This window comes from Chenopodium quinoa, unplaced genomic scaffold (assembly GCF_001683475.1).
Source record: "Chenopodium quinoa cultivar QQ74 unplaced genomic scaffold, ASM168347v1, whole genome shotgun sequence".
Lineage (NCBI taxonomy): Eukaryota > Viridiplantae > Streptophyta > Magnoliopsida > Caryophyllales > Amaranthaceae > Chenopodium > Chenopodium quinoa.
In genome coordinates this window covers 2,210,518-2,226,859 of record NW_018742726.1, presented here as the reverse complement: position 1 = coordinate 2,226,859, position 16,342 = coordinate 2,210,518, and the positions used below count along the sequence as shown (strand labels likewise).

The window sequence follows — 16,342 nt, the reverse complement described above, 5'->3', positions numbered from 1 at the left end:
ACACAAAACCATAAACACCATTCTACTTGTGCATGAATTACCAAACCCTTAATCTTTTAAAACAAGAATTATTTTACTAAAACAATAATCTTATAGTAACATCATATTAATAGTATATAAGCAATGCATGCAAGCTGCGGCAAAGAGGAACGAGGAAAAGAGGGGTACTACACCTCCTGGCAGTAGCAGTAGGCGGCAAGGAGTGTGGACAGAAAGAGCAGTAGTGGGTTGCTGGCGTTAGGGGTAGCAAGGGGTGCGTGGTTTGTTAGGCGGTGTTTGGCTCGGTTTCTTGCTACGTGAAAGGAAGAGGAAGCAAGGCAGGTTAGAGGGGAATGTGATTAACCGTGGGTTTTAAGAGAATAAGAGAAGAGAATTTCTGGTTTTGGTGTGAGTAATTGTGGAGGATTAAGGGTCTATTTATAGTTTTTAGAGTGTGGAAGGGATAGAGATTAATGTATAATATGATTACTAGAAAACATGATAAGTTTTGGGGTTGTTAAAGTACTTGAACCAAATTAAGTCTAGATTAATAGTTGGGTGTAAAAGATGAGTAAAAAAATTGGATAGAAGTTCATTTGATTGGAGGATTAGAAGAAGGAAGATATGGATAAAATAAGATGATGGAGAGGGTATAATGGTTAAGTACAGAATAAGATAGAAATCACAAAATAATCATAATTAATTAATTTTTTTTTTAAGCTTTCGGCCAGCTGATTTTTTAAAAAAAATCTGATTTTTTTTTTAATTAAAAACGAAAATCATATTTAAATGGATAAAATAATTGAATTTGATATTTAAATCAAGTTATTATACAAATATATAAATATTTTAGATAATATCAAAACTAAAATTTGTTATAAATCATAATGTATATTAGGTATTATCTTTAAAACCCTTGAAATTTCTAACATACATATTGAATAAAATATGGACTGGCCTTTACAAGATAATTAAACCAATATTATTAATTTATAAATCCGAAAATAATTAATTATTCAAATGATTAAATGCTTATATTTGGCGCCAAAATTTAAAATTCAAAGTTGTGATGGTTGGGAAGTGAAGGGTTAATCTAAATGGGGGTATCACAACCATGAGATGATAGTGTATGAAGTGGGTCATCGACAGTTAAGTGGCCTAAGTCCTGCTGCAAAACTAGTTGTCAAAGAAATGAGTGATGCTCAAGTGAAGGCTGCTAAAATATTAGCATCTGTGTTAGAGAAATTTCCTGAAGACCAGCCAAACCGAAGACACATCTACAACGTCACACAGAAACTGAGGGTTGAACGGTCAGTGGGAAGGAACCCTATTCAGCAGCTTCTACATCAGGCACAAGCACGTGGTTACCTGTTATGGCTTAATTCTGATGAAGAGACATCGGAGGTGACTAATTTATTCCTTGTGCATCTTGATTGTGCTAATATGATCAAGTCTTGGCTATTTGTGATTTTGATCGATTCAACATACAAGACAAACAAGTACAAGTTCCCACTGGTTGAGATGGCTCCAACAAATCAGAACTTTCTGATTGGTTATGCAGTCATCAAGGATGAGACGGCTGCAAGTTATTATTGGGTGTTGGAGAAGTTGAGAAAGTCAAACTACATCTACCCTAATGTTCAGCCATCAGCCATCGACAGTGATTGTGAGGGAGGTCTCTCAAAAAAAAAAAAATCGAAATTTGGCGGTGGCGTCGTCTGGCCGGTACGCCGGCCAGTATTTCGTAACTTAAAATGCAAGGTACCTCGCTTTCCGGCGACAATGACGACCCTCCAGTGTCCCTCGGCGATCCAGTCCGGCTCCACATTTTTCGAGAAAGAGAATAACGTTTTCGGTAAAAATTAGAAAAAGGGCAAAAGTGTCAAACTAAAAATAATTGTAGACTTTAGTTAGATATTTATGGGCGATGTTTAAACACTCCCCAGAATAATGCAAAAATGATGCGGATTCTCCTACTCTCAACCTCATCCTATATTTATAGCATATGGACCAATCTTTAAACTTTAGTAATCCCTCAAAACTAAGTAAAAAAAATCTATTTTTATACAAGTATTTTCTTGATTAATACAATATATAACAAAAAAAAAAAAAAAAAACCTCATCCTATATTTATAGCATATGGACCAATCTTTAAACTTTAGTAATCCCTCAAAACTAAGTAAAAAAAATCTATTTTTATACAAGTATTTTCTTGATTAATACAATATATAACAAAAAAAAAAAAGGGAGAAATTGGATATTTTGTAAGATATTGTATGCTGTAAAGTTTAACATAAACTTTGTGAATTATTTTAAGGGGGGAAAAAGAAAGTTGATTAAACAACAAACTAAGAGAATTAAACATAACTAGTCCACTATTAGATATTAATGTTGCCTTGTAAGAAAAAAACTTGTATAAAGTAAACACCTTTAACAATGTAAAGCCGTAGAAACTGGTACCCAATCGGAATCCAAATCTATCTTTCAAACCTTTTTTTGTTTTTCAAAAAAGTTTATTATCTTGTACTACTCAAATTAAACACTCATTTGTAGTACTACATTAAAGTTGTAAGCTAATAAGTTAGGATTTCTAAGAATATGCTCTAATTAAAGTTTAGTACATCAATAATCACATGTACTGCTACATATTAAACTTTATGATGTTGGATTTCTTACCAACTAATTACACTTTTTATGTACCAACTTTTGTTGAAATTTGAGTTACTTGTGCTGTATTAGTGGAGTGGGATGTGCCTAGTGTTAAGCTAAGTATCCCACAAAGGCACAAAGTAAGTACAAGCTCTCGCTCCAAAATGAAATACAATACATATGAACAATCATCGACTATTCTCGTTTTAATAATTTAATTATATTCATAAAATTGAAAAATAAAGGAATTAGCATAATCAAAACCTGGCCTACTCATTATAATGATGTTATATCCTAAAATCAATTTGTATAGGGTTGGGAACACTTTAGTTAGACTATAAACTTGAGGTTAGTAGTTGCCTTGATTAATTTCATCTTGGTCTAGAAGTAGGACATCAGATCACGTCATAACCTATATACTCTAGTACTCTACTATCAATTTCCCCTTCTCTATTACAATATCCTTATTCCTTATCGACTCATCTTGTAACTTAGAATCAAAATTACCATTATATATCTTTGCAGTGCATGTCAATTGCATTACTTTTAAACGTGATCAAAATCTTAGAGCAACAAAGAAAGAATCAACGTGTTAAATTAATAGCAAACCTATTGTGCTTTATTTACTATTTAGTATATATCATTGTCATAGTAGAAAATTGAATATGACTCATATAGCATATAATAGTTGAATAATACGCACCATAATTCAAAGAAGAGTGGTCCTTAGACAAATTTTTCATTTTCAACTTTATTAGGGAGATTAGGTGTGACGAATTTTAATTACTTTAATCTACTTATGCATCTATAAGGAAGTACATAATTTTTGTGGTTTATCACGACTCTTTTTAAAAGGTGCTTAGCTTGCGTGGGTGATGGTTTTCAATATGACGTACGTTAAAAAATGATAAGCAAATGCATGTTATTAGTTTGGCAATAGTTATAATCATGTCAATTTATGAATATGGATGTCTTATCAGATCACTTAGCTTTATTGACAAATTTTCGAGGTTATACCTAAAGCGTGAAAATGAGCTTCGCCTATTAGCATCATTTTATTTAAAAAAAAACAAAAAAAACAAAAAAAAAAAAAAACAAAAAAAAAAAAAAAAAATAAAGCATGAAAGTTATGAAGTATTTCAGTAGATTAATTTATAAGTTTGTAGAGATTTTAATTTGGGTATATACATGCACAAATTATTGTCCTTTAGCCTTTACTTTTACCCAAACATATAAAATTCAACATTTTATATACCCTTCAATCTAAATTTCACCCCATCACAAAAAAAAAAAAAAAAAAAAAAAAAAAAAAAAAAAAAAAAAAAACCCACATCTTGAGACATGATATTTTATGTTGGGTCATCTCTTAAATATTACCCTTTTTATTGTATAATTCCATATTCCCATCATTTACCTCACTTGCATACACTCACAAAAGTAAAGGCAAAATTAAAATGTCTCATTTACTTGCAAAATTATGGTCCAAATCTTAACAAAACACATACTCGTATTGTTGTCTATGGGGCAGATAAATGGAGATAGAGAAAGTAGCGACCAAAGATCCGTAGATCTCGAATTCAATTGATGATAATTAAAGAACGAGGAGCCAAGACAGGAAGATGCTATGCTATTGCATCTTTGCATGTAACATACAATAATATCCATGTAATATTCTTTCGTAAAAACCTAAAACTAAGTGTAGATAAAAGCTAAGCCACACATAAAGCTTCATAGCTAACAAAAACTGACGAGAAAAGATGATAAAGCCTGTTGAACTCTCCCATACAAGTAACAATTTTGAGACAATAGCATCCTTGCTATGACCCATGATTGATACACTTCCAACTGTGGCCCAATTACTTAAGATCTTATAAATCTTCATCTTCTTTCCTCTTTTGAACTTTCCAAGGGGTAAATTTTCCATTTTTAGTAATAATTTTCTTTAAAAGGTAGACAAATTATTTAGATGTATGGGAAATTATATATTCCTTTGAATTATTGCTACAAAGTTGGTCATGTGCATTTATGACCAATATCTATGTTTATGTGCATAGTTCATTATTGTTGCCAAAAAAAAAAAAAAAAAAAAAAAAATAGAAAGATTAAATGGTTATGGCCCTCAAGAAAGCCAAACTATCAACCATATGGGTCAAATTCTTAGGATGAGGGTGGAGATAAAGAAAAAAACCATATATTCTCTATGTCATGCTATATTCTCTTTTCCCTATCTCTTGTCATGTGGATAATGTTCAAGGTTGCAACAAAGAAGGGATTGCTTATTATATATGTCTAAACAATTCATCTAGCAAGCATGAACCTAGATAGATTGGGTTCAATTCATACTATTGCTAAAGTTTAATTTGTACTATGTAAATATCTTTCGTATAGCATATGGTACGTTGGATTTGATCTCTAACATTTAAGTGATCAGATCATGGATCGGAGCTAGACCATCCAACACAATTAATACCCGCACTAGGTCAAGTCTTTCTTATGGGATCTTTATTTTAAGATCTTTTACTTTAACGTAAGCAGTTATGTTGATACTTGGGTCATTACTACATAATCCCAGCTTGTTTTGTGAGTCCATATACATACATATATAGTCGAAAACAAGAAGCTAAGGCTTGCAATGTGAAGTTAAGGACCTAAATTAAATTATATATATACAAAGTATTATCTTAGCTTGTTTTTAATTGGGTGTTTTGATAGCATTCTTGATGATAACAAAGAGTGAATGATGCCCATGTAAATTACCTTGTAACAAGAGCAATTTAAGCATAGGTAACTTTATTCATATTTAGGTTTGCCTCGATGTCTCAAACACTTTAATAATTCATTTTGCAAATAAGTTAAAATCAAAGTACTTAATTTTGGAAAAGCTATGTACATATAATTTCTTCAATAGTATTGTAAGTTTGTTTTCTTAAAATATTAACTGGTAATTTTTTTTAACCAATTATTTATCTTTTGAAACTCTTTCTCTTATTAATTAAGGCACCCTAACTTGGATATTTAACTACATCAAGTGTTCATCAAGATCAATAACAAACATCAAATGGTGCTAGTGCAACAAGAATAATAATATTTATTTTATTAATATTTAAATGGACTTGAATATGTTAAACCAAGTTTAATTATTATTATTATATATATACTCGTAGAAAATTTCAAAGTTGTTAAAACAAGATCAACCAAATTTCTAAGAGGGGCTCACGAGGTTGACTGATTTGTCAAATGTTAGTCTTACGAATTTGAAAGACTATTTCAAATGAACTGTTATTTTCATTGCCATTACATTTTCCAGGAAAAAGGTTTGGATAAGGTGTCACAATTTTCTTAGATAAGTCCTAGCTAACAAGCATTATAGGAATTTATTTATTGCTAATGTAAATGTCTAGAATACTGGTCAGTTTGCTCAATTATTGCAAGGTTATCGAAAGCACTTGACTCGTCTATTGTTGTGTCATTTGGATATATGTACACTTTGATTTCATTTATCTTATCGTACTTATATTAGCCCTATCAGAACATGAAATTGTATGAAATTTTGTATTTATAACTTAGCAAAACTTATATTAGTAGTTATTGATTGAACTTGACAACAGTTATTGGCCATGAAATTTACAAGCATGCATGAGCACCAAGCCTTAATTCAGACAAGGTCATATCAAACTAAAAAAAGTTAGGCCAGAACACCTTATTTTAAGTGAAGGTTGAGAATAAAGCCTTAATGATATATGGAGTATCAACTTAACTTATACGTCATCTTTGAACTTAATAATTTTGCACACATTTTTCTAAATTGATGTATATGAAAAGATTGAGTATCTTTCTTAGACCTGATCAAAATTTGCCCCAACTGAAATTTGCCCCAATTTGAGGGAAAAAAAAAAAGAAAAAAGAAATTGGAGGAGGGGGGTTAACGACTTAATTTTATTTTTAGTTTAATTTTCGCCCGTCCTAAAAATGGCTCGAATTACTAGATTTTGGCATATATTTTTGGGGTTATAATACTTAGGTCTGGGGTTAGCCGAAGCTTTGGCCAGAAATGGACCAACTTTTTTGCCGAGTCCCGACCGACTAATAATCAGGTCTAATCTCTCTAAGCTAGCATGTAATGCGTTTATGACAATTCTCACCTTATCTCTCCAATGATGGCTACCAACCCGAAAGATTAACCACACATACATTTTTTTTTCTAATATAGACTCTAAATGTTTTACTCTAATTGGTTGAATTTCACAACCAAGTTAATTAAACGTGTATTACTATGCTAAGTCACATTAAAAGCAACATACACATTCATTTACATGTATATCTAAGTCAATAAAAAGGTAAGTCAACCAAATAATAATTAGTGCCCAAATAATGAAACTTCACTATGATTTCCCATGAAAGCCACCATGCAATGCAAAAAGTGAACTTTGGTATCCTAAAAAAGCAAACACGTAAAATAAATAACTAAATAAATATGAGTTCGTGCAAATAAATTTGGACTTGGTAAATGTCCACTTATAAAGTCAATAATATATGTTGTGTTCACATTTGACCTCCATCATATATTCATATGATATAAAACCGCGGTCAAAGCATAAAAATTATTGGGACCAAACTTTTAATTTTTTTTCCTTTTTAGTCGCGCAAGAAATGTTACACGGCACACGTTTGATATAATAGTCAAATGCAACTAGTAAAAAAGTCTGTAACAAATTATATGCATCGTTGGTAGTTTGGTACGGCATTAAACTAATTGTGTAGCCCCCACTAATAAGGGTGTTATATTGACAAATTTACAATCAAATTACTAATTTTGGCCGCCTTATAATCTAAAGCTAGATTTTATGATTTCATTCACAGTCCAAACATCATCAATATAATTTAGTGTCTTCTACCTTGTGTAACTACTAATTATTAATTAGTTTATTGATCATTTAATTATATGATCACATTGAAGCATCTTTGGAGTATCCACATTTCAATATATAATATAAAACTCTAGATTAGCTATAATCTTCGAACATCTATTTATTTAGACTTTTAATTCTTTCTTCTTCTTTTTTTTTTTTTTTTTTTTGGTGTATTCAAGTATATAAAATTAGCTTATATGCTACATAGAATGATTTTTACAGATAATAATCATTTTTTTTGTTTGTTTATCATATGTCATCATACAATGATGCATCAAGATGCAATAGCAGATCTTGGATCAAAAAAGACACGGGAGTTAATATTTGAACATATCAACCTCTATTAAAATTATAGATATTTAACCATTGTAACTCAACTTTTCATATCATTATATATATACCAAACGAAATGTATTCACTATACATAATATAACTCTTCCAAAAATAATACCGAGCCGAACAGCCCCAATAGACGTAAGCAATATGAAATGTGTTTCTAACTTATATAAGCAAGTAAGCCTAACAACATATGAAGTAGTTCATAAATAGCTTTATCTATTTAGCTCGATCTATCTATTTAATTAGGTGAGATGTGTTAGTTAATTACATTAATTTACAATTAACTTGCTACCAAATGATACAAGTAGGTTGTAAATCTAATTTTAATCGGTTTAGATAAGGGTTATATTAATTTAATTCTATACAAAATCAGATTCGATTTTAAATTCCTAGTTCCAATAGCTCTAACAATTTAAGATAAATTTCAATATTCATATATAGTACAATACTATACTATTAAAATCATCATAATATATTTCCAAACATCCTAAAACAATACTATGTAAATACAGGTATATATACTGACTATTACTTCTAGAGGATAGGGCCGGACGATGACTATAAATATTCGTACCCCCCAAGAACACTCCACTTGATTCGATCCTCCCCCAACATGTACAGATATAATATACATGTAAATTGCATCCAAACATCAAAATCTTCTTGTTGATTACCCCTTATTTCAAAGTAGATACATACATAACACTTCTAAAACCCTGTTCTTTTAAGTTGTTCTGCTCTACTCTGCTGAAAGCTGTTCTATTTTGCTAAAATCTATTCTGCTCTATTCTGTTCAACTCTGCCCAGAAGTTCAAAAGAACAGGACCTAAGTTCTAAGTTATAACTTGTTTGAAACATCATTTCATATTTTCATTCATGTTGGTCGACTTGTACACTACGGCCCTCCTTTCTCTTAAGTCTGTCATTTTAACACACCACTCTCCCACGTGAACTCCTACTCTGCATGTGACCCCACTTTAGATCCTCCGTATCCAATCTCTGGACCCCACTCCCCTCTCTTCATTCTCTTTCCTTCCTTCCACGTGTCCCCCCTTCCTCCCCAACATGTGACTCTCCACGTGTCACCTCTTCTGTCCTATGTATATATTCACTACCAACACCCCCATTTTTAATCTAGCCCATTTCATTTATGAACTTCTCTTCCCGTTAAAAAAAAAAAAAAAAAAAAAAAAAACAGAAAAACAAACAAACCTTCTGAAAAATCTGACCCATTATTATTTTCTCTCTCCTCATCTTCCTCGTATCTCTCAATCCTATATCAGAATCTCTGCATGTTGTTTCGTTGCCTAAATCTTTAAAGTGTTATTATCCTACGCCAACAGATTTTCTCTTCTTTTCTTCTCCTTTATATATACCCCTCTTAAACACTCCTTTCTTAAACCAACTCCAAAAATTACAACATCTAACAAAACTAAAAAATAGAGAGGAAAAAAAAATGGCAACAAAGTTATTTTTGATTGCAATAGCAATATACAGATTGATAGTTACGGTGGGGCTAACGACTTTAGGCCCCACCGAGTTACTCCATCTCAGCACGGATGAGGTGGAGTCGGCGTCCGTGGATTTCGGACGCCTTACTCGGACGGAACCCGTAGCTGTGTTCCGTCCGAGGTCCGACGTTGACGTGGCGGACCTTGTTAAGACCGCCACATCAACGTCAGGGTTTACCGTGTCTGCCCGTGGACATGGACATTCCATCAACGGGCAGGCACACACGGCGGACGGGGTGGTGGTAGAGATGGGGAGAAGGAGGGATGGTAGAAATGGGCCGAGTGGGCCCAAAGTGAATGTCAGAGAAGAGTATGTTGATGTGTGGGGAGGGGAGTTATGGGTGGATGTGCTGAGGTCTACATTAGAGTATGGACTCGCACCTAGATCATGGACTGATTATTTGTATCTAACGGTTGGTGGAACGTTGTCTAATGCTGGAATTAGCGGTCAAGCTTTTAATTTTGGACCTCAAATTAGTAACGTCTTTGAGCTTGATGTTGTTACAGGTAAAATTTAATTACTCCTATAATTTTTCATTTTTATTGTGTTTTTTTTTTTTTTTTTTTTTTTTTTTTTTGTAGTTATGATTAACTTTATAATAGTTGTTTCATTTTTTCACGTTGTTTTCACACTTTTTTAATTTCTTTTTACTCTATTTTTTGCATGGAATTGTGCAAGAAATGTGACCCTTTTTTATTCTTTTTTTGCATAGGAAAAGGAGAGCTTAAGACATGTTCCGAGAAAATGAATTCGGAGTTGTTTCATGCCGTGTTAGGAGGTCTTGGCCAATTTGGTATCATCACTCGTGCTAGAATCGCCCTTGAACCTGCTCCACAACGGGTATACATTTCACTCATTTCCCGTCCTCTGTAAATTAATTCTCACATTAATAGCGTAATTCGAGTCGATAATATGATGAGAACTAATAATTTGGTGAATAAAGATTGATAATTATAAAGTGTACTAGAAATTGATTAACAAATTATAATAATATTTTTGTAAAGGTGAGGTGTTTGCAAATGCCAGTTGACATAATGAAAGTGGGACACCATTTGTTAGTTACTCAAAAGGGAAGGGTTAATATTTTGCCGCTTAAACTAAGCCCAATGTCAAATTCTCCCTAAAAGTAAAACAAATTATACGACAGCACCGAAAGAAAAAAAAAAAAAAACACATTTTACTATACTAATTCAATCAAACCTTGCAATATTTTTTGTATTTTTATAATGAATTATTGCTTAATTACAGTAATAAGCACTACTTATTAATTAACCCTTTTTCTATGATTTGTAGGTGAGCTGGATAAGGGTGTTATACTCCAATTTTACGGCATTTACTAAGGATCAAGAGTACCTAATATCGTTGCATGACAAACCAAGTAGTCAAAAATTTGATTATGTGGAAGGTTTTGTTATTGTTGATGAAGGTTTAATTAATAATTGGAGGTCCTCATTTTTCTCACCGAAAAACCCCGTCAAGATTTCCTCCCTTGGTGCCTCTAATAATGGAGATGTCTTATATTGCTTGGAGATCACCAAGAACTACTTCGATTCTTCCAAATCTGTTGATCAGGTAAACTTTTCTTTTTTATCACGTGATTAAATCTCATCTATATATTTATTACTGTAATGGTGTTAAATTTCTTTGCCCGGCGTTATCAAGAAATATATTGGTTCTAATATTGTTAGTTATTGGTCAAATAGTTAAAAACAAAATATTGGTCATTAATTAGTTAGTATTAATTGATTGATTTGATTGAATTTCTTATGATTGATGTGATTGAATATTTTGAGTGTGCCGTTATATTATATAGACAACATGTGCCACTAGTTTTACACACATATACTAACGTGCATGGCATGAAGAGACATTTTATGATTTTATCCATATAATGTTGCCATGTTGGTCTTGCTAGTTGGCAATTGATGGCTAACTAATTGGGACACTAATTAGGCAGCTGTTGAAGTATACAGTCTTATTTTTGGTCTTTATTCTTAATATGGTCAAAATTGACGCATAAATATATTGTCATTTTTAAGGCTATATATGCACATTAAATATACTCAATATGTACATATTTCTTTAAAATATTTTAAAATTATAACATAATTATGAGTTGATATGTACGTGTTTCTCAAAATACTTTTACATTTATGACATAATTATGAATGAATCTGTATGTATCTGTTAAAAATTATTTTAAATTTATGACATAATTAATGAATTATATCCTTTCAATGTTGTATGTTTACTTTCAAATTTCATCTTGATTTATTTAGATAAAAATAGCATGTAAGAGTAGTAATAATTTTGTGAATTATACACTGTCCATTAAGTTAAAAAAAAAATGCAATCTAATCTAGCAATTACCGTAAGAAGTATTCCTACCTAATGAATTATACTCAACCCATATGAATTAATCAATCTAGTGACGTACACTCAACAAACTAAGGTTGCAAGTCTATAGAAGAAACAATATGGATGATTTGAAAAAAAATTACAACAAAAATATGTTGTAATTTCAACAAAAATATGTTTATAATTTTCTCCTTTTAAAAACTTTATAGTCCTTCAATCGAGATCAGAAGTTAGGTTATCAAAAATATAAATTCACAAAATAAAGTAATTAAAGATAAAGTGAAACTGGCTAATATATAAGATCTATAAATATCACCATTTTTCATAAGATTCCTTTATTTTATTAATTTTATTTTTACTTAGCTTAGGTTACTTTCATCTTTCTTTGGCTGCATGCATGTGAGAAGATACCACAGCCACACCAAGAAAGATTTAAAGTTTAATTGAACTCAATTTTTTGAGTTATAAATCTCTAAAGATTTCTTAAAATTGTGACAAGATCACTTTAATTCATCAAAAAATTGTTTTTAATTTCATTCTCATAGGAATCTTAATTCTCTTTTGAAGTTGAAACTTTCTTTTATGCTTGTAAATTATTCTCCTAACTTTCTTCCTAGAATGGACCGTCAGTGCTTCCATACCTTAGCTTTTAAGCATTTTAAGTGCATTGTTTCCTAACCATAAGAATTTATTAGTAACCTATACTTCCTCCGTTCTTTTTTACTTGATCTGTTTCTTTTATCACGCTTGTCAATGCAAATCTTTAACGAGCAATAACTTTAAATCTACATTAGTAAAAATTATAAAAGTTATATATTATGATAGTACTTATTAAGATGAATTTAAAAACATCCCACATAAATATGTTTTTGCTTATATATAATTCACAAAAGACGGTCAAACGAGGGGTGGTGAATAGTGTAAAAGTCAAAACATGTCAAGTATAAAAGAACGGAGGAAGTATATTGCTTCCGCGGCTGTTTTGAGTGGTCAATAAAATCCGTGTTAATCCGTGACTGAGAAGGTTCCGGTGGCTCCTTTATGTTACCGGAGTAGAGTAAAAACGACTAGTGCAACCAAAAGAAATAGGGCAGTTTTGAGTGTAAGATTGAGAAGAAGGTTCTTTTACTTGTATTATTAATAGCTTATAATTAGTTAATTAAACAATAATTTAATTGTTACTTAAATCGTCACAAAATCTAAGCAGTCCACCTGCCAGATTATTCCCAATCTAGGCAGTCAGTCAGTCATTGTTGGCATGTATTAATAAAATCATTAAATTAGTTGGAAAGAATCAAACTTATCTTCACTAAAGCAACTGTTTGGTAGCAGCTTTTGTGTTCTTACTTATACTATATAATTAAATACCTTATATTTTTCGTATTATAATTACATTATGATGTTATGCATACATTCTTGTAATTATTGGTGACGTTTGTTTATAATAATAAAGTATTGCATGTATCATACACAATAATTTAATTAAGTTGCTAATTACGTGCTAATTTTTATTTTGAACAGGAAATTGATGCATTATTGAAAAATCTTGACTTTATACCAGCTTCAGAATTCACAACCGATCTACCCTACGTCGATTTCTTGGACCGGGTTCACAAAGCCGAGTTGAAACTCCGGTCCAAGGGTTTGTGGGAGGTTCCACACCCTTGGTTAAACCTATTTGTCCCTAAGTCAAGGATTGATGAATTTGACAAAGGAGTTTTCAAGGGCATTTTGGGCAATAAAACTAGTGGACCTATTCTCATCTATCCCATGAACAAACACAAGTAAGCTTAATCTTTCCCTTTGTCAACTTCTTTATGTAAATTTGTTTAAAATTCGTTCCTTCAATTATTATCGAAAGCTACCCTTTTCGCAAATAAAAATATATTTTATTCGCCACTCCAATGAAGTGTTATGATATTTTAAAACTTATTACTTCGTATATACAGTTAGTTGGTTGTTAACTTGTTAACTTAAAACGTCCTCATAAGATTATTGTTCAATAGATTTTGATGTTGCATGTAGCATGCATGTGGATATTATTTGACTGGAGAATTGACTCATAATGAAGTCATAATTTGATTTTGTTGATGTCTAATCAAAGATAGCATCAAAGCAAAATGGCTTACATGATTCTTTCACGGTATATTTTTTGTGTATGTATGTGTGAGTGTGTGACATGTTGATATAAGTATATATATGTACATGATCGTAAGGGAATCAATGTTGTCATTGTGACACTGATTGCTTACATATTTGCTTACATATTAATACGATTATATATCATCATTATTATGTCACTCTATATTTTGCTTCCCTTTTCCACACTTGAATTAAACTACTTGCCACTACTCCACTAGCAATAATATCAAAGCTAATCACCCAACACTTCGGCAACTAATAGGGAGTCGAAATATCTAAAATTATGTTTGATCCTTACTAGTTACTAAGGCTCACATATTGTTACTCTGTATCTGGTAAATATGTCTAGTGTTAGCTGCTTAGCTTGTTAAGTGAATTAGCGTTACCAATCTTACACGGGTAAAAGCTAGCTTATCTTTTCTTTGCGACTAAATAACCTTTTAGTGTTATTGAATTGATTCAATTAACTATTATAGTTTTGGATTTTATCTTAGTACAACATAAACTACTACGTAATAATCTCCAGCTGTGTAATGATGGAGTTTTTGTCTTGTTCTATTCAAATTTAGGGAGATTGAAGCCAATGGTTAACAACAAATAAAAGAAATAATGGTGCTTGAGATTGTTAATTAACAAGAAACCAAGAGGCCCCAACTAATTAGTTAATATATTCAACTTAAAATTAATTTAGATGAAACAAGTGCCAGTTAGGATAAGAAAAGGCCTGCTCTTTTTGTTGATAGAAACCCAACAAGTAAGAAAGGGCAAACACTGTTTCTGCAAGTTGCCTGAGGAGATTCTCTTGTCAGAAGATCTTCATATGACCCACTAAGGTTTCATGTCCTTTTTTCTAATTAACATGTAATAATTCCAAGAACATTTGCCTTTCTTTGTACCATTGAATTCCAAATTTCCAACCACCCTTCAACCCTTCTCTTTTTGGGTCCCTCCTCCCTTAATCCAAATTATACATGTAAATCAATGCAATAATAATACTCTAATTAACTAGTGTATATATGTTGTTTGTCATTTGTTTGATTTGAATAAGTTTGATTGATCTTCTCCTAGCTAGATCTTAACCATGTTTATTGTTTGTGGTGTAGGTGGGATGAAAGAACTTCGGTTGTGACACCGAATGAAGAGGTGTTTTACCTGGTAGCCCTGCTTAGGTCGGCACTTGAGAATGGGGAAGAGACACAAACCCTAGAGTACTTGACCGATCAAAACCGAAGGATTTTGAAGTTTTGTGAGGAGGCGAAGATTGGTGTTAAGCAATACTTGCCTCACTACACCACACAACAAGAGTGGATTAACCATTTCGGTGACAAATGGGACCATTTTTACAAAATGAAGATGGAATTCGATCCTAAGCGTATATTAGCAACCGGACAACGCATTTTCGAATCAATTATCGATGTTAATGATGTTGCTTTGAGATAACTAAACTAGTATCATACCAATATACCACATTTAGTCAGATTAGTACCACCAATTAAGCATGACGTAGCTAGGTTGCTGACTTGAATATATAGTTTGTACATACAATTAACTAGGGATTAGTCAGAATAGGGATTTATTAACAAAGTATTTAAGTAAAAATGTTACTATTCTCATCAAATTTCTAATATTTCTTTTTTCACGGCACAGAAGATCGATTTTTCATACAACGATTGTACAACCATGTTATATATAGTAGCTTGCTAGCTAGATTGTAAGAAGTTAAAAAAAAGTATAATTATTTTGGTATGGGCATATATATGGCACCTTCTGATATTTGTTAAGGCACCTAGGCCACTGTCTTTTGTTTTTATGAAGCTCAGTCGGTAGGCTAGTATCTTTATAAACTTAGAGGGGGGCCTCTTTCCATCACACAACTATAAGATTGGGATGTTTCATTCTATGGTTGATTTGAGAGACACATACTTTGGACTTAGTTGGTGGTTCAACAATAATGCGTATGTACTTTCCTTGTTTCAAAACATTCTTTCTATTTAGACGGTGATTGCTCATAAAAAGTCAAAGTAGGAAACTTTTAGAGTCGGAAAGAGTACTAAATACACTACGAGAAAATGATTGTTTTGGCTTGAAAAACTTAGTTTTCGAGAATATCCTTGACATCAACTATGCCTTTCATTTACAACAACTAAACAATTGTTGCTAGAACATGGATGTGATATTGGAGCAAATAAAATACCTCATGAATATTTTAGAGGGTAATATAATGAGAATGGACATGTTTCGATCAAACTAAATCTATTACAAGTAGATTGATTAGTACTCGAGTACTCGTAGAATATTATAACAATATACTTGCAGTTTATACTTACATTCATTATTGTTTTTTTAAAAAAAAATAGTTACATTCATTATTCATATTGAGTGAAACATGGTACAAAATCATGTTCCAGTGAGAGAGACATGCACTAGACTTGGTGGCAATTGGCAACAATAAT

General features: G+C 31.8%; 1 protein-coding gene across 1 annotated transcript; it reads left to right on the top strand.

Annotated features, from left to right (window-relative positions):
• Window positions 1-8,531: 8,531 nt before the first annotated feature.
• LOC110723287 (cytokinin dehydrogenase 5-like) lies at window positions 8,532-15,535 on the top strand. The gene is made up of 5 exons (XM_021902635.1): window positions 8,532-9,895; window positions 10,102-10,229; window positions 10,683-10,961; window positions 13,269-13,531; window positions 14,993-15,535. The coding sequence occupies exons 1-5, from the start codon at window positions 9,334-9,336 to the stop codon at window positions 15,327-15,329; spliced, it is 1,569 nt and encodes a 522-aa protein (XP_021758327.1). The 5' UTR covers window positions 8,532-9,333; the 3' UTR covers window positions 15,330-15,535.
• Window positions 15,536-16,342: the final 807 nt, after the last annotated feature.

Coding starts and splice junctions, on each gene's coding strand:
- LOC110723287 (XM_021902635.1), top strand. CDS start 9,334: ATGGCAACAAAGTTATTTTTGATTGCAATAGCAATATACAGATTGATA. Junction 9,896..10,101: donor TGAGCTTGATGTTGTTACAG/GTAAAATTTAAT, acceptor TTTTTTGCATAG/GAAAAGGAGAGCTTAAGACA. Junction 10,230..10,682: donor TTGAACCTGCTCCACAACGG/GTATACATTTCA, acceptor TATGATTTGTAG/GTGAGCTGGATAAGGGTGTT.